Source organism: Suillus subaureus, assembly GCF_016647635.1.
Source record: "Suillus subaureus strain MN1 chromosome Unknown BJ212scaffold_32, whole genome shotgun sequence".
Lineage (NCBI taxonomy): Eukaryota > Fungi > Basidiomycota > Agaricomycetes > Boletales > Suillaceae > Suillus > Suillus subaureus.
Window position 1 is genome coordinate 205,463 of NW_024538588.1, and position 26,855 is coordinate 232,317.

At 44.8% G+C, this 26,855-nt stretch overlaps 4 protein-coding genes across 4 annotated transcripts; 1 reads left to right on the forward strand and 3 right to left on the reverse strand.

Moving 5' to 3' along the window:
• Positions 1 to 9,179: 9,179 nt before the first annotated feature.
• BJ212DRAFT_1448651 (uncharacterized protein) lies at positions 9,180 to 13,999 on the reverse strand (the record flags this gene model as incomplete). The annotated part of the gene is made up of 14 exons (XM_041338572.1): positions 9,180 to 9,576; positions 9,613 to 9,659; positions 10,379 to 10,540; positions 10,630 to 10,772; positions 10,908 to 11,034; positions 11,140 to 11,316; positions 11,366 to 11,415; positions 11,519 to 11,648; positions 11,727 to 11,856; positions 11,913 to 12,012; positions 13,293 to 13,436; positions 13,489 to 13,690; positions 13,742 to 13,876; positions 13,901 to 13,999. The coding sequence occupies 14 exons, from the start codon at positions 13,997 to 13,999 to the stop codon at positions 9,180 to 9,182; spliced, it is 2,043 nt and encodes a 680-aa protein (XP_041189494.1).
• Positions 14,000 to 14,951: 952 nt separating this feature from the next.
• On the forward strand, positions 14,952 to 17,229 carry BJ212DRAFT_1484177 (uncharacterized protein; the record flags this gene model as incomplete). The annotated part of the gene is made up of 7 exons (XM_041340744.1): positions 14,952 to 15,130; positions 15,209 to 15,327; positions 15,385 to 15,536; positions 15,588 to 15,929; positions 15,975 to 16,340; positions 16,387 to 16,701; positions 16,747 to 17,229. 7 exons carry the CDS (start codon positions 14,952 to 14,954, stop codon positions 17,227 to 17,229), a joined length of 1,956 nt encoding a protein of 651 aa, XP_041189495.1.
• Positions 17,230 to 20,092: 2,863 nt separating this feature from the next.
• BJ212DRAFT_1484178 (uncharacterized protein) lies at positions 20,093 to 22,709 on the reverse strand (the record flags this gene model as incomplete). The annotated part of the gene is made up of 12 exons (XM_041340745.1): positions 20,093 to 20,520; positions 20,710 to 20,899; positions 20,958 to 20,995; positions 21,045 to 21,196; positions 21,253 to 21,383; positions 21,434 to 21,490; positions 21,540 to 21,715; positions 21,771 to 21,939; positions 21,994 to 22,159; positions 22,194 to 22,294; positions 22,344 to 22,441; positions 22,496 to 22,709. The coding sequence occupies 12 exons, from the start codon at positions 22,707 to 22,709 to the stop codon at positions 20,093 to 20,095; spliced, it is 1,920 nt and encodes a 639-aa protein (XP_041189496.1).
• A 393-nt stretch (positions 22,710 to 23,102) lies between these two features.
• BJ212DRAFT_1302341 (uncharacterized protein) lies at positions 23,103 to 24,592 on the reverse strand (the record flags this gene model as incomplete). Its single annotated transcript, XM_041333248.1, has 5 exons — positions 23,103 to 23,620; positions 23,677 to 23,743; positions 23,803 to 23,966; positions 24,019 to 24,051; positions 24,136 to 24,592. The coding sequence occupies 5 exons, from the start codon at positions 24,590 to 24,592 to the stop codon at positions 23,103 to 23,105; spliced, it is 1,239 nt and encodes a 412-aa protein (XP_041189497.1).
• Between the last annotated feature and the right edge of the window lie 2,263 nt (positions 24,593 to 26,855).

The window sequence follows — 26,855 nt, forward strand, 5'->3', positions numbered from 1 at the left end:
AGGACAGGATACCCGGAGGTATGAGGGACAGGACGTCCAGAGGTACAGAGGACAGGAGGTCCAGAGGTCCGGAAGGAATAGGGGCTACATCAGACAAAGTCCAATGTAGAAGCAAATGGAGGTAGACTACCCTAAGGTAGAGTCGGAGGGACAGGAAGTGGACCTAAGTCCAGAAAGAGGGTAAGTGCCAGAAAGGCAAGACTCCAGCCTAGGGAAGCAATCCCTAGACTTGGGACAGAGACATAGGGGACAAATCTGAAGGTCCAGAATTCCAGCCTAGGGAATCCATCCCTAGGCCTTATGGAAAAGGACAAACTCAGATGGACTGAAGTCTGGAAGAAGATTGGGCAAGTCTAAGGTGATATTCAGACTGAGGACTCTACTGTAGTTGTACAGGGGTTATATACTAGAGGCTATCTGAGAGGATCAGTAAGCAAAAGAGTAAAGCTATGTATGAGCATGCAGAAACACATTGGTAAGTAAGATGGAACATAAGTAAATGAACTCAGAGATGAAACTAGTACAAGGATCAATCAGCAAGACAGAAAGAGAGACAACTGAGAACTGGAAAGGCGGAGATGCCTAAATGGGGATAGGCGCAGGATCTCAGATGGAGGGTGGAAATAGGTCCAGAGATAATAACAGTTAATATCCGGAGGTCCAGAGATCTGGGGATCTGGAAGGCAGGGCAGAAACAGGACTGAGATATGTGAGGTGGTGGATGTAGTCTGGAATCTGAGAGGAGGTAAAGTCCAGATGTCTTGCTGGACGGAATGTGCATAGGGTGGACAGGATAAGGGATCCAGGAATGAGTTGGATATGGGCTCCGGAAATAGGTCCGGAAAGCGTGGGAATATGATGGGATCTATGTCTGGCATACGGGATATGACAGTATGTGTTGTTGTGTATCTGGATGACATCCTCATTTATTCCCAAGATCTTGCAACCCATAAGGAACACGTCCAAGAAGTACTATGTCGACTCCAGAAGCATCACCTATATGCTAAACTGGAAAAATGCGAATTCCATTCCTCATCTGTGGAATACCTTGGATACCTCCTATCTCCAGACAGCCTTACTATGTCGTCCAAGAAGATCCAAGCTATCACTGACTGGCCAGAACCCTGGAAAGTCAAAGATGTCCAATCTTTCCTCGGATTCGCAAATTTCTATCATCAATTTATCTTCGACTACTCAGATATTGTGGTCCCACTCACCCGGTTAACTCACAAGAATGTCCCCTGGAACTTTTCCGAGGACTGCTGGAAATCCTTTGAAACACTCAAGAAAGCCTTCACTTCTGCTCCGGTGCTGACACACTGGATGCCAGACGTTCCTATAGTTGTGGAAACAGACACCTCTGATTATGCTATCGCCGGAATACTTTCCATTGTATGTCTGGACTCAGAACTTCATCCGGTAGCATTCTACTCCCATATGCTTTCCACTCCAGAACTCAACTATGACACCCATGACAAGGAACTCCTAGCCATTTATGAAGCTTTCTGGACCTGGCAACACTACCTGGAAGGCTCTTCCAAGCCTGTGGATGTTGTCATGGACCACAAAAACCTTGAGTACTTCACAACCACAAAACTCTTTTCCCGCTGTCAGGCTCGATGGTCAGAATTCCTGCATCAGTTCAACCTCATTATCCACTTCTGTCCCAGAAAACTTGGAGCTAAACCAGATTCCCTCACTAGACGTTGGGACGTCTATCCCAAAGAGGGGGATAAGGACTATGCTCAAGTTAACCCTCATAATTTCCATCCGGTATTCACTATGGAACAGCTAGCTTCGTCCCTATGAGCCTCATCCTTAGCAACTCTGGTTCTTAGAGCAGCTGTATTAATGGATATAGAATGACTCCAGACTGACATCCTGACTGCACTCCCTAATGACCCCATCACCTCCATACATCTTCTGGAACCCTCAGATCCAAGATGGACGGTGGATGTTGATGGTCTCCTCCACTGTGACAATCATATATATGTTCTGGAATCCAATGATCTACGACTTCACATACTCTGGAATACTCATGACCACCCCCTATCCAGACATTTTGGTCAAAACTGGATGTTAGAACTCATCTGATGCGAATATACCTGGCCCAGAATATGCACCTATGTCAGGGACTATGTTAGATCCTGTACTACCTGCGCCTGAGCCAAGGTTCCAAGACATAAACCCTATGGATTGCTCAAACAGCTCCCTATTCCGGAAAAGCTGTGGAACTCCATTTCCATGGATTTCATAGAACAACTTCTGGACTCATCTGGCTTTACAGCCATCCTCATCATCATAGATCATCTATCCAAGCAAGCAATATTTGTTCCAACTCATGATACCATTACCTCCCTGGACCTTGCATGCCTATTCCTACTCCATGTATTCTCTAAGCACGGCATCCCGTCCCATGTCACTTCCAATCAAGGTACGGAATTCATGTCCCACTTCTTCTGGTCCCTAGGGAAAGCACTGGATATGGTTCTCCACTTCACATCCGGATATCATCTGGAAGGAGATGGACAGATGGAAAGAGCCAACCAGACCCTGGAACAATACCTCTGGATTTACTGCAACTACCAGCAGGATAATTGGTCAGAATTATTACCCTTGGTGGAATTCACATACAACAATGCTCCAAGTGCTACTACTGGAGTTTCACCCTTCTTTGCCAACAAGGGATACCATCCAAACATTTCTGTCCATCTGGAACACAACCTCTCTTCCACCCGTGCCTGTGATTATGCTATAGATCTCAATGAGCTTCATCAATTCCTCCAAGAAGAAATGTCCCATGCACAGGAGCACTATCAGGGCCCTGCAGATGCTAAGCGGAAACCCGCTCCAGACTTCAAGGTCAGAAATCTAGTCTTTGTCAAAGCACAATATTTCCAGTCCACTAAACCCTCAAAGAAACTCTCGGAAAAGAACTTAGGACCCTTTGAGATCATATCCCATCCCGGATCCCACTCCTTTACCCTACATCTTCTGGAATCCATGAAATCTGTCCACCCCATCTTCCATGTCTCCCAGTTAGAACCCGCAACTCCCAACACCATCCCCAATCGCATCCAAGCACCCCCACCTCCAGTGGAAGTTGATGGAGAGCCTGAGTATGAAATTTCCGAATACCCAAACAAACCCGGTCCCATTTCACTACTTTAAGATACATGCAGATATATGAGTACATTTAGAGGGCAAGAGCAGAAATCCAGAATCAGGCATCAGTCTCCATGTCACCTCCAGATCCGCTGGCCTCATTTCCAGCCTCCTTTTCCACCTCTCCCACTCCCTCATCCTCCTGAGCACTCTCCTCTCCGGATCCGGAATCCTGGGATCCACCTCGGATATACTCCATAAGGGTGTTCTGGAACTCCCTCTGCTGGTCCAGGAATCCAGCCATACCAATACTCATCTGGTCCGCTGCAGCTCTACTCCCTTCTGCCACCTGAATGCTCCTCTCCAGAAGTCTATTAGTCCAGACCAACTCAGCCACAATACTGTTGGCCATGGTGACCCAAGCCTGATCATCATACTCCACATTTGCTTCTTCCGCCCCTATAATAGTAGCCAGATTAGAGATAATGGTCACCTCATCTCCGGAATCTGGATCCAGACTGCGCTGACGTCTCTTCCCCTTGCCTTTGGGAGAAGGAGTCCCCTCCAGATGAGTTCTCTTCTTGTTGGAAGATGCAGATGAGGCCTGATCAAAGTATTTCTGGTTCTCCTCAGGGCCCTTCAGACGTCCATAGCACTTCTCCTTGGTTTTCTGGCAGGCATCACAAGCCTTTATCTGTCTGGATGTCAAAATACCGGATCCGGACGTCCAGAAAATAGACACTTACAGTGGACCTACTACCAGCCTCAACCCAACAGCATTCCCTCCTCTTAGTCATGCAGTTCCTGCATGCCTCCGGATCATATCTCATCTGAGGACAAGCACATTGTCAATTCTGGAACAGTCCAGACCACAGGAAACTCACCTTTTCCGCCCTCCGGGCCTTCTCAGCCCTTTCCTTCTGGATCTCAGCCAACTCCCTCTGCTTCTTCTCCTCATCCTCCTGACATTTCCACTCTTCCACCTTCTGGAGCTCTTCCACCTTCTGGCGCTCTTCTGCTTCATCAGCCAGATGGATGTTGGCCTCCACTTCAGCTAATTCTGCCCTCATCCGGGCCTGACGTAGTTCCAGTTCCTCCCTGGCAGTTTTGGGCTTGTTAGATTGGTTGGAAGAGTTGCCAGACATAGTGAATAAGCTGATGGAAGAATATGGGGGGTAAGAATCAAATAGGACGCTTTGGCAACACTATATCTGTGAAATCTGTCCCCTGGAATCCCCCATTGACTTCTCCATTGTCTCACACTCATTTCTTCCGGACCCTCATTTCTGACCCCTGTGCCTCAAGGGTTCGGCCTAAAGGGGGAGATACTGTCATATGCCATTCTGGACTCTCAACTCTAAACCTGCTTCTCCAGATATCTGGATCTGAGATCCAGATCTCAAATGATCTGATCTATCTTTATCTCCCTTCCAGAATCCAAACCCTATATCAGCGCCCAACTCCATTTAGACTGCCCCTGTCTCTGGACTCTGGTTAACTATGTTTCCATTCTGATTACTGATCCGTTACATACATTTCATTTCTGGTGTTCATTATTTGTGATCCATCCTACTTACTAATAGACTCTGCATATGCTTTGTACATAGCCTTTATATTTGCCGACTGATTCCTATATGATACCTACAGTATATAAACCTCCTGTAACTCTTGGAAATACTCCAGTTCAAATATCATCTTAGTTCCTGCTCATTCCTGTGTCCTCCAGACTCGAGATAAGTCTCTTGTCATATTCCAAGTCTTAGGATTGCATCCTAGACTACATTTCCGACTCTACCTTAAGGGTAGTCCATCCTCTGTTAGTTTCTAGTCCAGACTTCATCCGGATTAGTCTTATCTGCTTGCCCAGGTAACATCCGGATGTTTGTTGGATTTATCTCATGTTTCAGATCTGGACGTCTGTTATCCACCCTAGTCAAATCCCAGAAACTCCGGACGACTGTTCTAGCCCCCGGAAATTAAGGGCACATACTCGGGAAAGGGGCACAGCATATGAGCTGAGGCCAAGCCCTTGTGATCCGACCCCCTTGAGCATGCAACCTTAACATGAGCTGTCATCTCTTCATATAGCAATGCCCTGTACTATAATCCTGAGCATCCTGATTTGTCTATCCCTCAAGCCCATGGCTGTTGAGATGAAATTGGTCTCATGTGAGCCATTGCAGTCAAGGTTCATCATTTTCTTGAATTATTTGACTATCATTCAAGCAACTATATCAGGCACAATCCTTGGCTCAATGAAAGCAACTTTGGAAGAACATCCAGACCCATGCACCTAACCCAAGCCCTGTTGCCTCGCAACTGTTACTTGACATGCTCATCTGATGGTCCTCAACTTATGTAATGCTTGACTGTGCTGAGAAGAAGAGACCTGTATGTATGATAATATAAATGACAAGTCGAAACTAACTATTGTTCTTTAGTATGTTGATACTTTTGTCTATGAGCTTGGCCTTCATAAGGCAAACCTTGTGAAATGAGCCAAAATTGATCAATTGAAGCTGTGTGAGGATGAGTGGGCTCATATTACTTTATTTACATCTCTCCTAGCCATGAGTAGGAAGTTCCCTTCGTAACTTAAGCTGATGATTACTTTAGCATGCCGACAAAGCTCATCAAAGTTTCTCATCTGATAGGGAGGCATCCCTTCACCTTGCTTTGCCAGCTCTCAAGGCCTTACACAAGGCCTGGTTGACATGTTCCAAGAATCTGTTAAGAACCATGCTCAAAGGAGAGAGAGACTGACTCAGAGGGGCTTGGCCTCAGCTCGTACGCTGTGCCCCTTACCCGAGTATGTGCCCTTCATTTCAGAGGAAGTCCAATGATGGTCTGATGAAGTCCAGGGGACTTCTGGAGGCTGGCTACTCTGGTGGAGAGTGTGGGAGGACTTCTGGAGGAGCATGGGAGAGTTCCGGAGGAATGCAGGAAATGCTCAGGAGAGTTCCCGCTGCAAGGTAATACTTCTACAGGAAAACAGGATGGACGGATAGGAGGTCCAGAGGTCCGGAGTACAGAGGACAGGAGGTCCGGAGGTATGGAGGATGGAACATCTGAAGGTACGGAGGGCGGAACGTCCGAAGGACAGGATGCCTGGAGGTATGAGGGACAGGAGGTCTGGAGGTCCGGAAGGAATAGGGGCTACATTGGACTTGATCTGATGTAGAAGCAAACAGAGGTAGACTACCCTAAGGTAGAGTTGGAGGGATGGGAAGTGGACCTAAGTCCGGAAAGAGGGTAAGTGCCAGAAAGGCAAGACTCTAGCCTAGGGAAGCAATCCCTAGACTTGGGACAGAGACATAGGGGGCAAATCCGAAGGTCTGGAATTCTGGCCTAGGGAATCCTTCCCTAGGCCTTACGGAAAAGGACAAGACTCAGATGGACTGAAGTCCAGAAGATGATTGGCAAGTAGAACAGGATCTAAGATGATATTCAGACTGAGGACTCTACTGTAGTTGTACAGGGGTTATATACTAGAGGCTATCTGAGAGGATCAGTAAGCAAAGGAGTAAGGCTATGTACAAGCATGTGGAAACACATTGGTAAGTAAGACGGAACATAAGTAAATGAACTCAGAGATGAAACTAGTACAAGGATCAATCAGCAAGACGGAAAGAGAGATAACCGAGAACCAGAAAGGTGGAGATGCCTAAATGGGGATAGGTGCAGGATCTTGGATAGAGGGTGGGAATAGGTCTGGAGATAGTAACAGTTAATATCTGGAGGTCTGGAGATCTGGGGCTCCGGAAGGCAGGGCAGAAACAGGACTGAGATATGTGAGGTGGTGGATGTAGTCCAGAATCCAAGAGGAGGCAAAGTCTGGGTGTCTTGCTGGATGGAATGTGTGTAGGGTGGACAGGATAGGGGATCCAGGAATGAGTTGGATATGGGGTCCGGAAATAGGTCCGGAAAGCGTGGGAATATGATGGGATCTATGTCTAGCATACAGGATATGACAGAATCCCAAGTATGAGTCATTTTGTCAAACCCTACAAGGAGGTATTGCAAAGATCCACGAGTAATATGACTGAAGTTCAGAGTGTGATGTATACATTATTTCAATGTGTAGGTGATCAGTGGCTTGTAGTAATGTTGATATTCACTGTATTTAGTGCTCAACCCATCCCAGAAGGACTCTCACATCAAACATTTTTGGGGTAAGGCCACACATGCCAAGGCTCTCAAGGAAGCCAAATGAATGGTGGGTCTCCTGTTTCAAGATATTATATATGCTTACATCTACACTAGTTTAGTGAAGAGTATATTAAGTTGTATGGCGAGCATGGTGTTCTGTTATCACCAAAAAAGAAGTCTGGTAAGGTACATGGACTTCTTTGAGAGCTCTCTAGTGATGACGAGAGTGGTGATGATGAACTGGAAGAGTTGGAAGTGGATCCCCAACTGCTGTGGCTAAGAGAGTTCCACCTCTACCTTAACTCACCTACTCTAGTTCCCAATAATATGTCTATCATTCAGTGGTGGGGGGTAAGGTATCATTTTATGTCAACTGAATTGTTGCTGATCTAGCTTAATGTTATAGGTGAATGCTTGTCAGTACCCTGTATGGGCATCCCTTGCCTGTGATCATTTGTCTATCATGGCTACTTTGGTTTTGAGTGAGCGAGCTTTTTCTGCTGCAGCTCTGACTGTCACAAAGTGTTGTAACTGCTTGAAGGGTGATGTTGTGGAGGTGATTCAGGTGCTTCGCATGATGTACCAATGTGATTTGATCTTCTGAGAGGCTCCTACTTTGACTTTAGAGTTAGCATCAGAGGGACTGGATGATGGCAAGGAGGGGGACATTTCAGATGTATCAGATGTTGAGTCTTGAGTCTAATTGTCTGGTAGTGAAATATATGTTTTCACACATTTTTAACTTGTGAGCCCTGGCCCAGGCCCGAGCCAAGCCCAAGCCAGGCCCAAGCCCTCTGTTAAGGTCGTACTCAAAGGGTAACTGGATCTGAAGGGCTTTGGCCTCAGCTCGTGCGCTGTGCCCCTTACCTGAGTATTGCCCCTTATTTCAGGAAGGCAAGACTAGCGCATCTGGAAGGTCGGACAAGTAGCATAATGGATCCAGATGACTTCCAGATGAGGGATAAGTATTGTAAGGCTAATCTGGATGAGTCCAGACTAGAAACTAATGGTAGTGGACTGTCGGGGACAGAGGCAGATATGGATAGACTATAGGAATCAATCCTAAGTCTCAGAGGGTGACAAGAGTAGAGGTACTCAAGTCCGGAGGACAGGAATGAGTAGAACTAAGATGATATTTGAACTGAGGTACTACAGAAAGTTACAGGAGGTTATATACTATAGGTATCTAACAGAATGATCAATCAGCAGAGTCTGAGGCTATGTACAAAGCATGTGGATAGTCTATTGGTAAGTAGAAACAGATCACAAATCATGAAACAGAAATGAAGCATAGGTAGTGGATAAGGGAGCAGGATGGATATACAGATAACCAAAATACCGGAGTTAGGGGGTTACCAAAAAGAGACGAGCACTGGTTGTGGATTTGGATGAGTTGTGAACCGGACCAGACGAGTGGACAGATTGAATGACGAGATGTTGGAGGGGGATAAGATGTGGATCTGAGATGAGATAAGGGTCGGATCTGAGATCCAGACATGCAGATATGACACCCTCCTAAAGGGCCTGGCCTGAGTTTTTTCCAGGCCCAAGCCAGGGCTTTCAGGCCAAGCCAGGCCTGATGCATCACTACTTCTGAGATGGAAAATGAGTGCCATTGTGCAGAGAAATGGAACAACAAACCTTGGAATCCTAACAAGACCACACCCATGCACATCATCTTCTTCTGAGATGGTGAATGAGTGTTATTGTGTAGAGAAATGGAACAACGAACCTCGAAATCGTGATGAGACTGCCACACCCATGTGCATCATCTTCTTCTGAGATGGAAAATGAGTGCCATTGTGCAAATAAATGGAACAATAAACCTCAAAATCATGATGAGACTGCACCCATGTGCATTGTCTTCTTCTAGGATAGTGAATGAGTACCACTGCATGCCAATTTCCAAAGCAAAACAGACTTACCTAAGATGTGATCTTGAATGCATGATGGTCTGCAAATTTGTTTATATAGAATGCACAGAAGGCATCATAAGAGTCATAGTGCTTGAGGTCCTTTGGGATGGCATACATGCCATAGATTGGAATGAGGTGTGCAGCCTGGTAAATGGAATCAACATGTATGATTCCAACTAGTGGGGACTGATCAGTATCATATGAAGGTTTGACAATCCACATGCTGGTGTCCTTGTCAGGTCCATCATTGACCTTCTTGAACCAGTGCACTACAGCACATGGATATGAAACTGCCTTGAATGTAAAAGAGAAAAAGCCCATGATGTGGCCTATGTCCATTCCCCCCATCCCTTCAATAGCTGCATCTGTGTTCACAAACACACAATCATATTGCAGTGCCTCATTTCTCCAAAGGGGACAAGCACATATGTGCTCTCAGCACATGCCACCGATACCACTGCGGTTGCTAGGCGCTGTTAAGGTTGCATGCTCAAGGGGGGTTGGATCACAAGGGCTTGGCCTCAGCTCATATGCTGTGCCCCTTTCCCAAGTATGTGCCCTTAATTTCCAGGGGCTGAACAGTCATCTGGAGTTTCTGGGTTTTGACTAGGGCAGACAACAGACATCCGGGTATGAAACATGAGATAAATCTGGCAGATGTCCAAATGTTGATTGGACAAGGAGGTAAGGCTAATCTGGACGAAGTCTGGACTAGAAACTGATAGAGGATAGACTACCCTAAGGTAGAACCAGAGATGTAGTCTAGGATACAATCCTAAGACTTGGATGATCACAAGAGAACTAACTCAAGTCCAGAGGGCACAGGAATGAGCAGGAACTAAGATGATATTCCAACTGAAGTATTTCTGAGAGTTACAGGAGGTTTATATACTGTAGGTATCATATAGAAATCATTCAGCAAACACAGAGGCTATGTATGAAGCATATGCAAAGTCTATTAGTAAGTAGGACAGATCACCAATAATGAATACTGGAAAAGAAATGTATGTAACGGATCAGTAATCAGAATGGAAACATAGTTAACCAGAGTCCAGAGACAGGGGAAGTCTAAATGGGGTTGGGCACTGATATAAGGTTTGGATTCCAGAAGGGAGATAAAGATAGATCAGATCATTGGAGATCCAGATCTCAGATCTGGATATCCAGAGAAGTGGATTTAGAGTTGAGAGTCCAGAATGGCATATGACAGGCGCATAGAATATCGAAGCTGCAGAATTGAACACTTGAATTTTCCCATTAAATTGAGGGCAGTGTGTGAGCAGGACATCAGATGGAGAACATTCGTTGTCCAGATGTAATTGTTTGAATAAGAATTGGTGGAGGAGGTTGTTGAGATAGGGGATAGAAAGCTCTGCACTTAAATCAGGTACAGTTCATGCATGTTTGCATTCTGTGCAATATTGAAAATTAGTATGAGGTATTATTGTCAAACATAAACTGGCTTACAGTGTGTCTTTGCTAATTGAATGTGGGCCTGGACTAATGTTGGTCCATCAACAATTTCGCCTTCTTTGTTGTCACCCTGGATAGTGATGTTGCAGTCAGGTGATAGCGTGATGGTGTTCTCATTGGGCTCATTGGCTTCAGGCTCATTATTTAAGTGTAAATGCACTAGTATACAGTAGATGCTGAGCAAGCAATACAAACAATGATGCCATACAAACTCACATAGCACTTGAAGAGCTTCAGATAGACAGGTGCCATTCAGCATCCCACAGCTTTTGAAATTGATGTGTGATGCTGCCAGTTTGTCAAGGTGCTGATTTGTTACCAGCATTTGACCAAGGGCATGATAGGGACTTGAGCACCTCCATGGTTCCTTGACAGCTTTGATGTGCTTCATCTCGGTAATCAAGGAACATAGGCCATTGGGTGCACCAAATAGTCAGATAGGGAGGGCATAATGGGAGCAGGAATGTTGGCAGGGGAGAGAGAATGTGAATATGACACCTGTTGACTTGAAAATCTTCCTGTAACAATGGAATTGGTCAAGAGTGTCCTGGATACGAACAAGTGTCAATTCCATGATGATGTTACACCATACGAGATAGCAAAATTCGAGGAACACACAAAATGTGCACACCATGTCTGTTGGGACATAACCTTCAATGGTGGGGAGATAAACCTAAACTGCTGTTAGTCTGAAGGTCACTTGATGCCAATGTTAAACTTACCTTCATAAGCACTTTTGAATTGTCGCTGGTCCATTGTTTGAACCCTCGGCCTTGAGGAAAATGTCAAAGACCTGAGAATGAGGCAATGGCAGCAATTCTTTCATGACATCAGCTTTGAAATGTTGAATTGAGACAAAAGGATGCACCTTCAACCTATATCATCTTGAATTTTCTCTGCTCTTTTCTTGCCATGCATGTGGTGCAGATATTGTCCCACCCACTCGACTAAATGGTCCTTGAACATACCTTTAATCAATTGATGTAGGATGTCCAGTGCAATAAGCTCATGAATATCGTCTCAGGGGAAAAGGGCTAGAAAAAGTTAACTCTCGACTGTAGTTTTACAAGACAGGTGACTTACAACAAGGTCAGTGATGATCCCAAACTCATCCCACAAATCACTAGAAATTACTTCTTCAATAAGTGCTTCTGTATGGTCATGATTGCAATACAACAACTTGGAGTCCAAGTCTTTGCAGTGTGACATGCACCTGTATGTAAAAATGTCAAGTCAGAGCATATATTGAAAATAAATTAAGGAATATACCTTGGACACCAAGAGCACACTATACATGCCAATAAGACCTGCTCCTCATAGTCTGCGATATACAGTCCAAGCCCATAGATAACACACTGATAGTGCCTGTCTGTTAAGAACCATGCTCAAAGGAGAGAGAGATTGACTCAGAGGGGCTTGGCCTCAGCTGGTACACTGTGCCCCTTACCCGAGTATGTGCCCTTCATTTCAGAGGAAGTCCAATGATGGTCTGATGAAGTCCAGAGGACTTCCGGAGGCTGGCTACTCTGGTGGAGAGTGTGGGAGGACTTCCGGAGGAGCGCAGGAAATGTCCGGAGGAGCGCGGGAGAGTTCCGGAGGGATGCAGGAAATGCTCAGGAGAGTTCCCACTGCAAGGTAATACTTCTACAGGAAAACAGGATGGAAGGATAGGAGGTCTGGAGGACAGGAGGACAGGATGTCTGGAGGTCCGGAGTATGGAGGACAGGAGGTCTGGAGGTATGGAGGACAGAACGTCCGAAGGTACAGATACCCGGAGGTATGAGGGACAGGACATCCAGAGGTACAGAGGACAGGAGGTCTGGAGGTCCGGAAGGAATAGGGGCTACATCGGACTTGATCCAATGTAGAAGCAAACAGAGGTAGACTACCCTAAGGTAGAGTCAGAGGGACAGGAAGTGGACCTAAGTCCAGAAAGAGGGTAAGTGCCAGAAAGGCAAGACTCTAGCCTAGGGAAGCAATCCCTAGACTTGGGACAGAGACATAGGGGACAAATCCGAAGGTCCAGAATTCCGGCCTAGGGAATCCTTCCCTAGGCCTTATGGAAAAGGACAAGACTCAGATGGACTGAAGTCCAGAAGATGATTGGCAAGTAGAACAGGATCTAAGATGATATTCAGACTGAGGACTCTACTGTAGTTGTACAGGGGTTATATACTAGAGGCTATCTGAGAGGATCAGTAAGCAAAGGAGTAAGGCTATGTACGAGCATGCAGAAACACATTGGTAAGTAAGACGGAACATAAGTAAATGAACTTGGAGATGAAACTAGTACAAGGATCAATCAGCAAGACAGAAAGAGAGATAACCAAGAACCGGAAAGGCGGAGATGCCTAAATGGGGATAGGTGCAGGATCTCAGATGGAGGGTGGAAATAGGTCCGGAGATAATAACAGTTAATATCCGGAGGTCCGGAGATCTGGGGATCTGGAAGGCAGGGCAGAAACAGGACTGAGATATGTGAGGTGGTGGATGTAGTCCGGAATCTGAGAGGAGGTAAAGTCTGGATGTCTTGCTGGACAGAATGTGTGTAGGGTGGACAGGATAGGGGATCCAGGAATGAGTTGGATATGGGGTCCGGAAATAGGTCCGGAAAGCGTGGGAATATGATGGGATCTATGTCTGGCATACGGGATATGACACTGTCACCAAAACACACAACTTCTGGTTTTGTCATACCTGGCCTGAGGTTCTCAAGAATCTTCAATATTGATGAGTGAAACATTTGCCAGCAATACTTCTGATATTTTGGGCAGGTCACATGCTCCTTGGTAGCTACTCAACTGTAGTTAGCACAGAACAACAATAGTATGAGTATGAGTCTTACTCTTCAGCATAGCTAGGAAACCAATAATGGCAACAGCATCATGATGTGTGTGTCGAACGTTATTATGAATGTTCCCAATTGATGCATACAGCAGATAGTAGTCATTGGCACCAGTTGCAACTGAAATGGTCATTTTGTCGCTTCCAAGAATGACTGGCACAAACATTGAGCCAGCTGTATCTGAGTCTTGAGAAATGATATCCTACCAAACACTGTCAGTGCATTAGCAACACGATAAGGTGAGATAACACACAGCTTGATTCCAAGCCCAGTCACCAGACATGAAATCTTGCCATTGATGTTTGTTGTTGTCGGTTGAGAACTCATGGTAGGGCTGATAGTCCATTTCTGTTGTGTAATCTGGGTTTGCCAACAAGTTGCAAATGACCTTGTGGGGGTCTCAATACCAGACATCATGTGATTCAGTCATCCAGGGTGGTACATCGTGTGCTGGCTTCTCCCCCATGTACTGGACCTTGAAAGATTGCCATTTGACATCACCTACTGGCATGCTATCAATGGTTCATATAAATTGTGGCAGTCTGCAAATGGTGGTTTGTCATTGTGTTTCAAAAGGGTTGTGGCCCAAAGATCTAGCAAGATATTGATATTCCCTGCTGACATTTGGTTATGCATGTACAAAAATTCTGCAGTCTCAAACTTGATGTGATTTCAGTAGGGAGTTGTCATATGCCATTCCATACTCTCAACTCTAAATCCACTTCTCTGGATATCCAGATCTGAGATCCAGATCTCAAATGATCTGATCTATCTTTATCTCCCTTCCAGAATCCAAACCCTATATCAGCGCCCAACTCCATTTAGACTTCCCCTGTCTCCAGACTCCGGTTAACCATGTTTCCCTTTTTATTATTGATCCATTACATACATTTCATTTCTGGTGTTCATTATTTGTGATCCATCCTACTTACTAATAGACTTTGCATATGCTTCGTACATAGCCTTTATGTTTGCTGACTGATTCCTATATGATACCTACAGTATATAAACCTCCTGTAACTCTTGGAAATACTCCAGTTCAAATATCATCTTAGTTCCTGCTCATTCCTGTGTCCTCCAGACTCGAGATAAGTCTCTTGTCATATTCCAAGTCTTAGGATTGCATCCTAGGCTACATTTCCAACTCTACCTTAAAGGTAGTCTATCCTCTGTTAGTTTCTAGTCTGGACTTTGTCCAGATTAGTCTTATCCGCTTGCCCAGGTAACATCCAGACGTCCGTCAGATTTATCTCATGTTTCAGATCTGGACATCCTTTGTCCACCCTAGTCAAATCCCGGAAACTCCAGACAACTGTTCTAGCCCCCAGAAATTAAGGGCACATACTCGGGAAAGGGGCACAGCATATGAGCTGAGGCCAAGCCCTTGTGATCTGATCCCCTTGAGCATGCGACCTTAACAGGCAGGGTGCACAAAGCACTGGAACACTTCCCATCCAACCTTCATGTTAGCTCCCACTGCTAGTCTCTCATACTTGGCTGCCATTGAAGATGAGCCAGGGGAACCAGCTCCCACTGCTAGAGTCTCATACTCAGCTACTGTTGAAGATGAGCCAGATGAACCACACGAAGGTGATAAGACTGATGGCATGGCACATGTATCTGATGGGAAAGACTCAGTGCTGTAAGGCTTCTTCTCTTACCCATCACTGATGTTACTTCTCACTGAATCAACATTATATTTCCTCAATCTTGCCTCTAGTTTCAATACAACCAGTCAGAAATTTGCATTGGGTGGTCGGGTCACCAACTGGGTGTCTGGTGTTGAGCTGGCAAAGGGAAAATCAGAACATCCAAAACTGGCATCGGCATCTGCATCAAGTGTTACTTGAGCACCTCCAACTTCGATTTTCTCACAAGGCACTGCTTCTACCATAGCAACTTCTGATGCACAGGTCCTGACTCAGAAGCCTGCAGTTCCTGCCAAAATTCTAGATGCAGATGATGCCCTCATAGGCAGCTTCACAGATGACATTGATGATACCCTGGAGTGTGAGGCTGCTATTGTGCAAGGCAAGGAAAAATTGAAGGTAATTGAGTGCTATTTGATCATTAGTATTCACTCATTGTTTGTTCTGCAGGTAGCCTCAATATTTGAAGATGACTTGGACTTTGAGGCAAAGGCAACTTCTGTGCAAGTACCATCAAGAGTGTGTGACTTGGCTGATGATTCAGTGGCCTCATTCACTGAGCAGGAACAGTTCTTGCTGGAGCCCAAACCTCCATTCACACAGGTTGACACTCACTGGACCCTCAAGTGCAAAACTGCGGTTGATGACACTTTAGATGATGATGAGGTGTCTGAGTGGTCCATGGATGTTGATGGCCCCACTTTTGAGGACCTGGTCATGATTTCTGATGAAGATTCACAGCCTGAACCTGTGGTGCTAAAGAAGAAGAAGATTCAGTGCACAACATCATCAGTAAGTGTTAAATTTTCAATTGCACTCATTCTGACACTCTCATAGACATCTGTATCCGTTGCTTCTGTTGCTGACAGCAAACCACCTGCTCTCAAGAAGGCCAAGATCAAATCATCCACTAAATGTGCCCACAACACTCCTGCTATCAAACACCCACTGAATGTAGACACTGTGCCAGATTGCATGAAGTCTTGTAGCACCTATCATAATGTCAACTTACCTGCTATGATGCAGGCAGACCAGCACTGGACAAAGAAGTATCTACCTACCATCATGTTGTGGGCTAGGAGTTATGAGGATATCTGGACTATCCCAGATGATGTCCTTCTCCTTCATGCCCAGCTCATTTTTAATGCAGTATACAAGGAACTTAACATCATTATCATTCATGGCGGTGTGATACACTCCCTGGTAAGTCTTTTTTTTGTTGAGCTTGACTGACTGTATTTGTAATTAGACAGCACAGCGTATATCTGAATGGCACAGCAATTTCAGCTCTACAGGCATAGTTATCATCCTGGACTTTTTGACACAAAATTCCGACTGCAATCCCACTGAACTTGCCAAGTCTTTAGTCACAAACTATGCATTCTTGTTTGAAAATCCTGACAAGCCAAATCCCCTCACAGTGAGCTGCTCTCCTTTTGTTTTACAGCTGTTGGGTACTGCACATCTCAATGCTATCAATGGGTATGTGGAGGTTCCCAAACTCAATACACATGGACTCACAATGTGTGGGATGTCAGGTGTTATTTCCCTTTCTGCTGCAGCAGTAGGTTTGATCTTTGGACAGTCTTATTCATGCTGATTATTTCAGATTGAGCGCACCCTCAATATGTTCGCCCAGAAGCATTTGAATGTCAAGGAGGTCTTAGTGGCTGGCTCAGGTAAACTCACTATTAAGCTACCAAAGGTCATCAACAAAATGACTGGGAAGATGACCAACACTCCATTCCTATTTTTAGGGGCTCACTGGACTAAAGCAATGAAGTCGTTCACCAAGTCTCTCTCAAAAAAGCCTGTGGGATACATAGAGACAATGATACAGATGGTGCATGCCTGTACTGCATTGAATGATGTGACAGATACACCCCAGGGCTCATTTGATGAGGAGGACTCTGATGATGATGAGCATGCTATGCTTTGTAATTCTTATCATTCATGTTTCATCTCACTGACATCCACAACCTCAGGATTTGTCTATTTGTTGCATCTGCACAATTTCCACTATCCTACATCTGACAAACTCTGGCTGTCACTACAGGCTGTCATCTTCAAGTTGTTTTGCCATCATTTTTAATCTGCTGCCATTCCATTTGCTCCTGAATGCCCTCTGTTTTCCTATGCTGTCATCTCACTTTTCATATTAACAAGTTTGCTTAATTTTCCACTTATCCTGTAGTATGCCCCATTTTATGAAAGACTTGTGCCACTTTATCTACTTTCTCAAGCAAAGTAAGTGTTGAAAAAGCAAGAATTCAGAGATGGAGTGGGCTTAAATAAGTGGCTCACACTTTTTTGCTCAATGACTTAATACTTCTTTTTGAGTAATTAAGTGACAAATTAAGTATGAAAAGGAACCAGTGGTTTTCCTGATGTATATGTGCAAATTCAACAGCATAAATGTGCAGTTGATGAGGGGAGCTGAAGTATTCCCTGACTCATGGGAGGGTTTTCAATATTCAGGCACCTTTTGCACAATGGGAACTTGTCATATGCCATTCCAGACCCTCAACTCTAAATCCACTTCTCCAGATATTCAGAACTCCAATGATCTGACCTATCTTTATCTCCCTTCCGGAATCCAAACCTTATATCAGTGCCCAACCCCATTTAGACTTCCCCTGTCTCTGGACTCTGGTTAACTATGTTTCCCTTCTGATTACTGATCCATTACATACATTTCATTTCCGGTATTCATTATTGGTGATCTGTCCTACTTACTAATAGACTTTGCATATGCTTCATACATAGCCTTTGTGTTTGCTGACTGATTTCTATATAATACCTACAGTATATAAACCTCCTGTAACTCTTGGAAATACTTCAGTTGGAATATCATCTTAGTTCCTGCTCATTCTTGTGTCCTCTGGACTTGAGTTAGTTCTCTTGTCATCATCCAAGTCTTAGGATTGCATCCTAGACTATATTATATCTCTAGCTCTACCTTAGGGTAGTCTATCCTCTATCAGTTTCTAGTCCAGAATTCATCTGGATTAGCCTTACCTCCTTGTCCAATCAACATTTGGATGTCCACCAGATTTATCTCATGTTTCATACCCAGATGTCTGTTGTCTGCCCTAGTCAAAACCCAGAAACTCCAGATGACTGTTCAGCCCCTGGAAATTAAGGGCACATACTTGGGAAAGGGGCACAACATATGAGCTGAGGCGAAGCCCTTGTGATCCAACCCCCTTGAGCACATGACCTTAACAGAACTTCTGTAAGGTTGCTGATGAGTACAAAGGGGAAATGGATTGAAATGAATGGTTTAGACTTCAAGGCTTTCTGATGTGCTTGGAGAGGGGAATCACTCTATAGATTCTGCTAATGACTTGAGAGTCACAGTACAGGCACTGTATATATATACATCTGCAAACCACAAAGCTCTGTACAGTGCGCAAGCTCTACAGCTTGGTCCCTACTAGCCAGTTCATCACAGTAGCTCCTTACTCTGGATATCTGTACAGACACTCACAGAGCACTCAGAGTGAGAATTGTGCACACATTCACTTTGTACAGTTCACCCAAAGTGTTCAGGTACAATGGTAATATATTGAATCACATGGTATGGGAACATCAGTATACTAGTAGCAAAATGATAGACTCAGAGCAAAATGAATATGTGACTCAACAGAAAAAACAGCTCTGCAACTCAGACACAGGAATGCAAAGACTCAGTTGAGGACAATCTGTAGGTGATTATGTCTGGTCTCCTTGGTGCCATTGAGCTTCAGACTTGTGGCCCTGGGTAAAAATAATCAGTGTCAGAAATTTCAAAGAAAAAAAATGTTCTTGCCATCCTGCTTCAGCCCATTCCTGAAGTTGTGCTACCAACTGGGGACCGTGATATGGATGTTGAAGAATTTTGTTGATCATTCTGAGCATCTGGCAGTATATTGGGCCATATTCCTTGGTGGAGAACTTGGGATAAGATTTGCTGTGACCATTTTTAGCAAGGCCATCAAGGACACAATTGTACTACAAAAATGTCAGTACATAATATCAGTGTTGAGAACCATGCTCAAAGGAGAGAGAGACTGACTCAGAGGGGCTTGGCCTCAGCTCATATGCTGTGCCCCTTACCTGAGTATGTGCCCTTCATTTCATATGAGGTCCAATGATGGTCCAATGAAGTCTGGAGGACTTCTGGAGGCTGGCTACTCTGGTGGAGAGTGCTAGAGGATTTCCAGAGGAGCATGGGAGAGTTCCGGAGGAATGCAGGAAGTACTCAGGAGAGTTCCCACTGTAAGGTAATACTTCTACAGGAAACAGGATGGAAGGATAGGAAGTCCGAAGGTCCAGAGGACAGGAGGACAGGAGGACAGGAGGACAGGAGGACAGGAGGACAGGAGGACAGGAGGACAGGAGGATGGAGGACAGAAGGACAGGAGGATAGGATGTCCAAGGGTCAGGAGGATGGAATGTCTGAAGGACAGGATGCCTGGAGGTATGAGGGACAGGAGGTCCAGAGGTCTGGAAGGAATAGGGGCTACATCGGACTTCATCCAATGTAGAAACAAACAGAGGTAGACTACCCTAAGGTAGAGTTGGAGGGACAGGGATTGGACCTAAGTCTGGAAAGAGGGTAAGTGCCAGAAAGGCAGAGCTCCAGCCTAGGGAATCAATCCCTAGGCCTGATGAGTAGGACAGACTTAGGTGGACCAAAGTCCAAGAGAGGATTGGGCAAGTCTAAGTTGATGGAACAGGATCTAAGATGATATTCAAACTAAGGAAACTACAGGAGTATCTACAGGGGTTATATACTGGAGAATATCTGAGGGGATCAATAAGCAAAGGAGCAGGGCTATGTATGAGCATGTGGAAACACATTAGTAAGTAAGATAGAACATAAGTAAATGAACTCAGAGATGAAGACTCGTACAAGGATCAATCAGCAAGACGGAACAGGAGGTAACTGAAAGCCAGAAAGGCAGAGATGCCTAAATGGGGATAGGCACAGGATATCGGACAGAGGGTGGGAATAGATCCGGAGTTAATATCTGGAGGTCCGGAGATCTGGGGATCCGGAAGATGGGGTGGATATAGGACTGGAATATGATGAGGTGGATATAGTCCAGAATCTGAGACAAGGTGAAGTCCAGATGTCTTGCTGGATGGAGTGCACATAGGGTGGATGGGATAGGGTGGTACAGATCAGGCCAGCAGTGAGGATCCGGAGGTCCAGAGCTCAGGGGTAAATCCGGAGCGTAGTCGATCTTGCTGAGGTGTGGAGTACACAGTGGAAGGGGATCTGGGAATGAGTCAGATATGGGGTGGGGTCTGGATGTAGGCTCGGAAGGCGTGGGAATATGATGGAATGTGGGTCCGGATTGTGGGATATGACAGTCAGGCAGAAGGGAAGAAAGTACTGTGGTGGAAATCAGAGCCAATCATGAGATGGGCAATTGTTTGCAAAATATATCTGGTCTCTTCCATGCAATTTGATATGGCCCCATGTAAAAGAATGTAGCATCATGAAGAGCAATATGAGTGAAGTTCCTTGTTTTACCCTGGTGATATTATTAAATGTATGTTGTTATGGTCAGCACACAATCACTTACCAATGCATCTAATCCAAACCATAAGAACTCAGATCCAGCAAGTAACTGCAAAGCAGCACCTTCAATCCATGTTGCACATTCTTGAGCAGGGACTGATGCAGGGGGGACAAGCAAGTATGCAATAGGCGCCAAGCTTATAGCAGTTTTCTTCAGTTCTGATTGCCACGTTGAAAGATCATTGTATAACTTCAAATCAATTGTATCAGTGAGACATTATGAATTAAGAGAGTGAAACACAACACACCAACTGAGCCATACTACACTTCTGCTCTGGCCAAATTCCTGGATTACAATATAAAACAAATTAACTCATGAAGAAATGAACACTTACCAGCTTCAAATTGCTTTCCTTCCCTGTCCCAAGCAACTAAAGTTGCAATGAGAACTTCAGTTATAGACCCTGCAAGATCATCAACAAAAGTCAGGAATGGGTCCTCAAGTGTGTGTTTCACATGACATTCTCCTTTGGTATGCTTGAGGAAGCTTTTCCAATGTGGCCCGTACCAAGCTAATGAAGTAGGCTTGGGCCCATCATCCACCTGTTTTGTCTGTCTGTTTCTCCTTGGAGCTTGGCACCCTCAGCTACTTGATGAAGCAGCTCGAGAGTTTCAGGGTCAGGAAGTTGAGGCTGGCCATTTTGCTTGTGGTGGCACTCCAATACATCACTAGGCTTTGAGGGATAATAGTGAGCCTCATTCAGAATAGAAACCATTTCCTCACCTCACAATGCTGTACCTGTTGTTGGTGCTGCGCACCTGCTGAGGGATCCAGAAAGCCCTTGAAAGCAAAGAATAAGTGCAATGCTGGTAAATTTATGACAGCATACTTGGGAGTCACTGTTCCATTGTATGGATGAGGAGGACTCAGAGTTGATTGCAGAGCCTTTATCGAGACTCGTCTGAGCAGTCACATCATCTTCATCATGAGAGTACTGAAAATCAAATTCTGGTGTGAGATGACAAGTTACCTGAGGTTGTGAAGGTAATGATTCTTTTGAAAAGCCTGTAAAATGACCAATGAAATACCAGGTGTAATGTAGCACAATGAAGGAAAATACCTGGATGATTATTGCGATGTTGGTGTTGGCTCTCATTGGTATCCTTGTCCTTGTCCTCATCCTCTTCCCTCTCCACATCCTTTTCCTCATCCTCATCATCATCCTCGTCCTCTTCCTTGTCCTCTTCCTCATCCTCATCCTCATCCTTGTCATCATCATTGTCCTTGTCCTCAATGTTGCTGTTCAATAACTTGGATGCTCATAGTACAGATTGAGACCTAACACTGTCATCCTCCTCGAACAGGGCTGGATCCAGGTGTTGCCTCATAAAGGTGGTGTGCGGTGGTGGTACAACATTGGATGAGGTTTGATCACTGGCCATTTTTGCAGTGCACTTTTTGGCAACCTTCATGCCAACAGCAACATAAGGATTATTAGTCTCTTCAAGACTGTGTTCAGTACTAGGGGGCAATGAAACCAAACCTTCCACCAGGTGGCTGCATTGAGAAAATGGGATTCATGTTGTTGATACTCAAGGCAGGACCATTGGTAATCGCAAGTGAACTATAAGGTGGAGGGACAACCTGAATGCAGACATCAACATCAGCAAAAACAGGTAGTGATGCACCTAACCTTAGAATGACCCTTCTGGCCCTTACAAACTGGTCCCAGAGCCTGAGGGTTCACTGGGATATTGGAAGTGAGAGATGTGGAGTCCTTGGGAGGATGGCCTCAAGACTGAGACTCAAGGACTGCGCCAATTTTTTGCATCTGATGGTTCCTACCTCCAGTCCCTGCATTTGGACAGCCAGAACGTTGTGGAGCACTGTCCTCAGCTACTGCTTCAGACAGACCAAGAGAAACAAGTGGCATGCCAGGTGCTTTGGTGAGCTCTGCAGCTTTGCGAGACTTCTTCAGCAAACCTGCCCTGCCAGAAGCATCTGAGCCTTTGTGCTTTGACTTCTTCTTCTTGGGGCTAGCAATAGCATGAGGAGGCATGACTGTGAGTGCACAAGGGATAGAGAAGGTGGTGCAGTCTCAGTCTAACATTCATTGACTTGCAGATGCACCAGCCTTTATAGTACTGTACCAGTGTGTCATATCTCAGAGTAGTTTATCATGTCTTGGCGCTGGATGGGCTAGTAGATGCAAATAATGAGCAATATTACTTCAAAAAACCTCTACACACCCATGTAATAGTCAATGCTGCATGTTAGGAATCTTATGAAGAGTGACTCAACTTAACTGAGCCTGAGAATAGTACTATGCATTCAGCGGATAAAAACGGATACAAGTCATATTAATACAAGTCACAACAACCTAAAATGTACAATTGATATGATACTAGTAATGAGATAGTGTGATGGTTACGTTGAATATCATATATACATGCTAACAGTCTGACTCATCATGAGAATCAGCATCAGACTTCCGATGCTTCAACTCAGGTAATCCTACAGGGAGAGATTGTGAAGCAATGTGTTTCTTGACATGGTCTGTGAGAATAGCTGCAGATTCCCTCAGTGTCTTGACAGTGGATATGAGCTCTTTGTCATCCGGGAGACAGTCAAGGTGAGAGTTTAATAATAAAAGAATGTTGTTGAAGGAAACAGGGTTCTCCATGTTGTCCTTCAATACTGAACACCACTCTTTGGCAAGAGGGATCAAGTCTTTGAAGTAGGGGTGAATTTCATCTATGAGATGGTGTTCCTCCTTTGCAGTTGCAAAAAAGTTACCCTTGAAGGCAGTGCAGGATTTGAGGTCCATGTTGTTCCAGCAATCAGGTATTGAGTTTCTTAATTGATCCTGGTGCACCTGGCCATTGGGACCACAGAATTTGATGCAGATCCAGATGAATATGAAGAAAAGAGACTCAAGGTCATCTGAAAAACTTTGAATGACATGTGATACTGATAATGCCAAAGAGTTCAAGAAAGCTTTTGGTATATATTTTGTTTTTTTCCACTCAGTGCTGCCTGCTGTGCATCTGAGAGCTGAGTGAGAAGCCCATGAGACATGAAAGGGATTGTACCCTGCAGATTGATTGAGCTGATCAGTACTGGACATGTTGTAATTGAGGGAATGTACTTACCATACCACCGATGGCATATTTCAGATCTAGGTTGATGTGCACCATGAACTCCCAGTCGATTAGAAACCCCCTACTACCACCTCCTAACTCATCTGTGATCATTGCATTATTTAAACTGCAGTTGCAATGTAGAACCTTGTGTTCTTCCACCGCCATGCATTGAACTAAAATTAGTTTTGTCAGTCCAGAATTGCAGATGATAATTAAATGTCTTACTGATGACGATGTCCCTGAGCACTTTCACTAACTCTTTAAGAGTTCAAAACATATGAAGGGGGTGTGTGCACAGCTTCAAGACAAGCCAAACATGTGAGTGACTGGTGCCTGTAATACTTAGGCATTGGGGTTGTTTTCGATATCGACTGGTCACATCAGCTTCTCCATTCGACCTTTCAACTATCCACCAATCCACCAGTTCAGGAACTCCAGGGATGCCAGACATGTGCTTTAACATATTGATCTCATTCAGGACCACTTGGTCCTCCCTACCCTGAACCCAGTGGTCCTTGATGATAAATTCTTCATCATCCAAACAGACCAAATAACAAACAGTTCCACGACTAACAAGACCATGACCTGCAAACAGGATCCTTTTAATTGTGTAGATCGTGTCTCTGACAAGGATCTTGCCACACGGTTCAGGTGATCTGGTTGAGTATGGGAATTGGGAAGGATGGGGTGTAGCCAAGTAGATATTCTCAGGTCCCCATGGTGCTTGGGATGTGAGGTTGACAAGGGGAGCACTGGATATTGTAGTGGCTTGCATTAGAGGGGGTGGAGAAGCCTCCATAGATATGTGAGAGCCAGCATGTGACCCTGACTGTTAAGGTCGTGTGCTCAAGGGGGTTGGATCACAAGGGCTTGGCCTCAGCTCATATGCTGTGCCCCTTTCCCAAGTATGTGCCCTTAATTTCCGGGGGCTAGAACAGTTGTCCAGAGTTTCCGGGATTTGACTAGGGCAGATAACGGATGTCCGGATCTAAAATGTGAGATAAATCTGATGGACGTCTGGATATTACTTGGGCAAGTGGATAAGACTAATCCGGACGAAGTCTGGACTAGAAACTAACAGAGGATGGACTACCCTTGGGGTGGGGTTGGGGGTGTAGTCTAGGATGCAATCCTAAGACTCAGAATATGACATGAGACTTATCTCAAGTCCAGAGGACACAGGAATGAGCAGGAACTAAGATGATATTTGAACTGGAGTATTTCTGAGAGTTACAGGAGGTTTATATACTGTAGGTATCATATAGGAATCAGTCAGCAAACATAAAGGCTATGTACGAAGCATATGCAAAGTCTATTAGTAAGTAGGATGGATCACAAATAATGAACACCGGAAATGAAATGTATGTAATGGATCAATAATCAAAAGGGAAACATGGTTAACCGGAGTCCGGAGACAGGGGCAGTCTAAATGGAGTTGGGCACTGATGTAGGGTTTGGATTCCGGAAGGGAGATAAAGATAGATCAGATCATTTGAGATCCGGATCTTGGATCCAGATATCTGGAGAAGTGGATTTAGAGTTGAGAGTCCGGAATGGCACATGACACTGACTTGAGTTCCAAGCTGGGGGACATCAACTCCATGGCAGCACCAGGCAATGCACCCTTGAAATTAGTGTGTGGTGGATTAATGGACTCAGATGTGGCTGCAGTCATTGCATAATTTGTGAGTTGCTGTTCAGCGGGGAGGTTCTTGATTAGGCAGTAACTGTTGGTATGACATTGGGGCAGGGAAATGTATTTTGTGAAGGAGATAGTGGAATCATAGCCAATGCATTCAAGACTACTGAAATGGAGAACAGCGATGATATGGGCAACCATGCTTGGTTGTTGGTAAATATTAAATGCTGGGGACATGACACTGCCAGCATGATCGTACAGAAGGACTCTAAGCTCCCAATACTTGTTGGTAAGTGATAGAACAAGTGCAAAGCGCCTCCAGGGCTGCTCACTCAGCACAAGGTATGCATGAGTATTGGCAGCCTTTACAAGTCACAACCCAGGCTGATATGTGCTATGCATCAGCTCAGCCGATACTCTGATATTACCCCAATTTGAAGTAATCTCATCTGATAGGAGGAGATCAGGTTTCTGCTTCACCTCGCTACCAAGTAATGGCTTGTGCGCATTGGCTGCAGTCCACATGTGTGTTGTAGAGGAGGTGGTGAGTTTGCATTCTGCCTTTGCCAAGCAGACAGCCAAAGCATTGAAAAACAACAAAAAATTTCTTCATGGGTGGGTTTTTTGACTCTGCTGGTCTGCAGCGTATTGTCCTCTGAGTTTGGTTCAGGTTGTTGGGGGTCAGTTGACTCGGATTCTTTGGTGGCAGGAGCATGTATTGGAAGGTCCCAGTTCCACAGCTGCACATTGGTATTGTACAGTGGCACCAGATCATCTGGTGAATTTTTGCTGAATTTGGCCTGAGTACATTCACTGTGATGGAGGATTTGTTTGAGTGGAATTTGGAGTGTGGATAGAGCCAGGAGAGGGATTGTGAAAGACTGAAAGATAGTGGAAAGCATGTGTGCCAGCAGTTGTGATGCATCCAAGCCTTCCTGCATGACTAAATGATTGAGTTCCTCAGCTGTGAATTCATTCATTGTAAGGACATCAGTGACAGCAGGGAGAGAGACCAATGATGACAGTTTTATTCCACAGCCACCTGTCTGGAAAAAGAACTGTGGTGGCATTCGCTCAGTATATTCTAGGGTATAGTATGATAATGGTGGGAGCAACAAGATGGCCTTACCATGCATCACAATGGTCATCAATGTTCATCGAACTAAGAATATAACATATGAGGAAACCAATGATATTCAAGATAAAAATGTCTTTGAGAAGCTACATAGAGAGAGGAAAAAACATGTTCTTGTCCCAAAATTTATTTAGCCAAAATTCCAATGTGTGTTCCATGCTGTTCTTTGAGGTAAGACAGTTGTCCACACTAACCCCAAACTGAGGAACAAGATTAACAGGGGCCTTGATCTGTGTCAGTGGTATAATATCACCCACCAAAGTGCCATTGGAATGTGTCATATGCCAT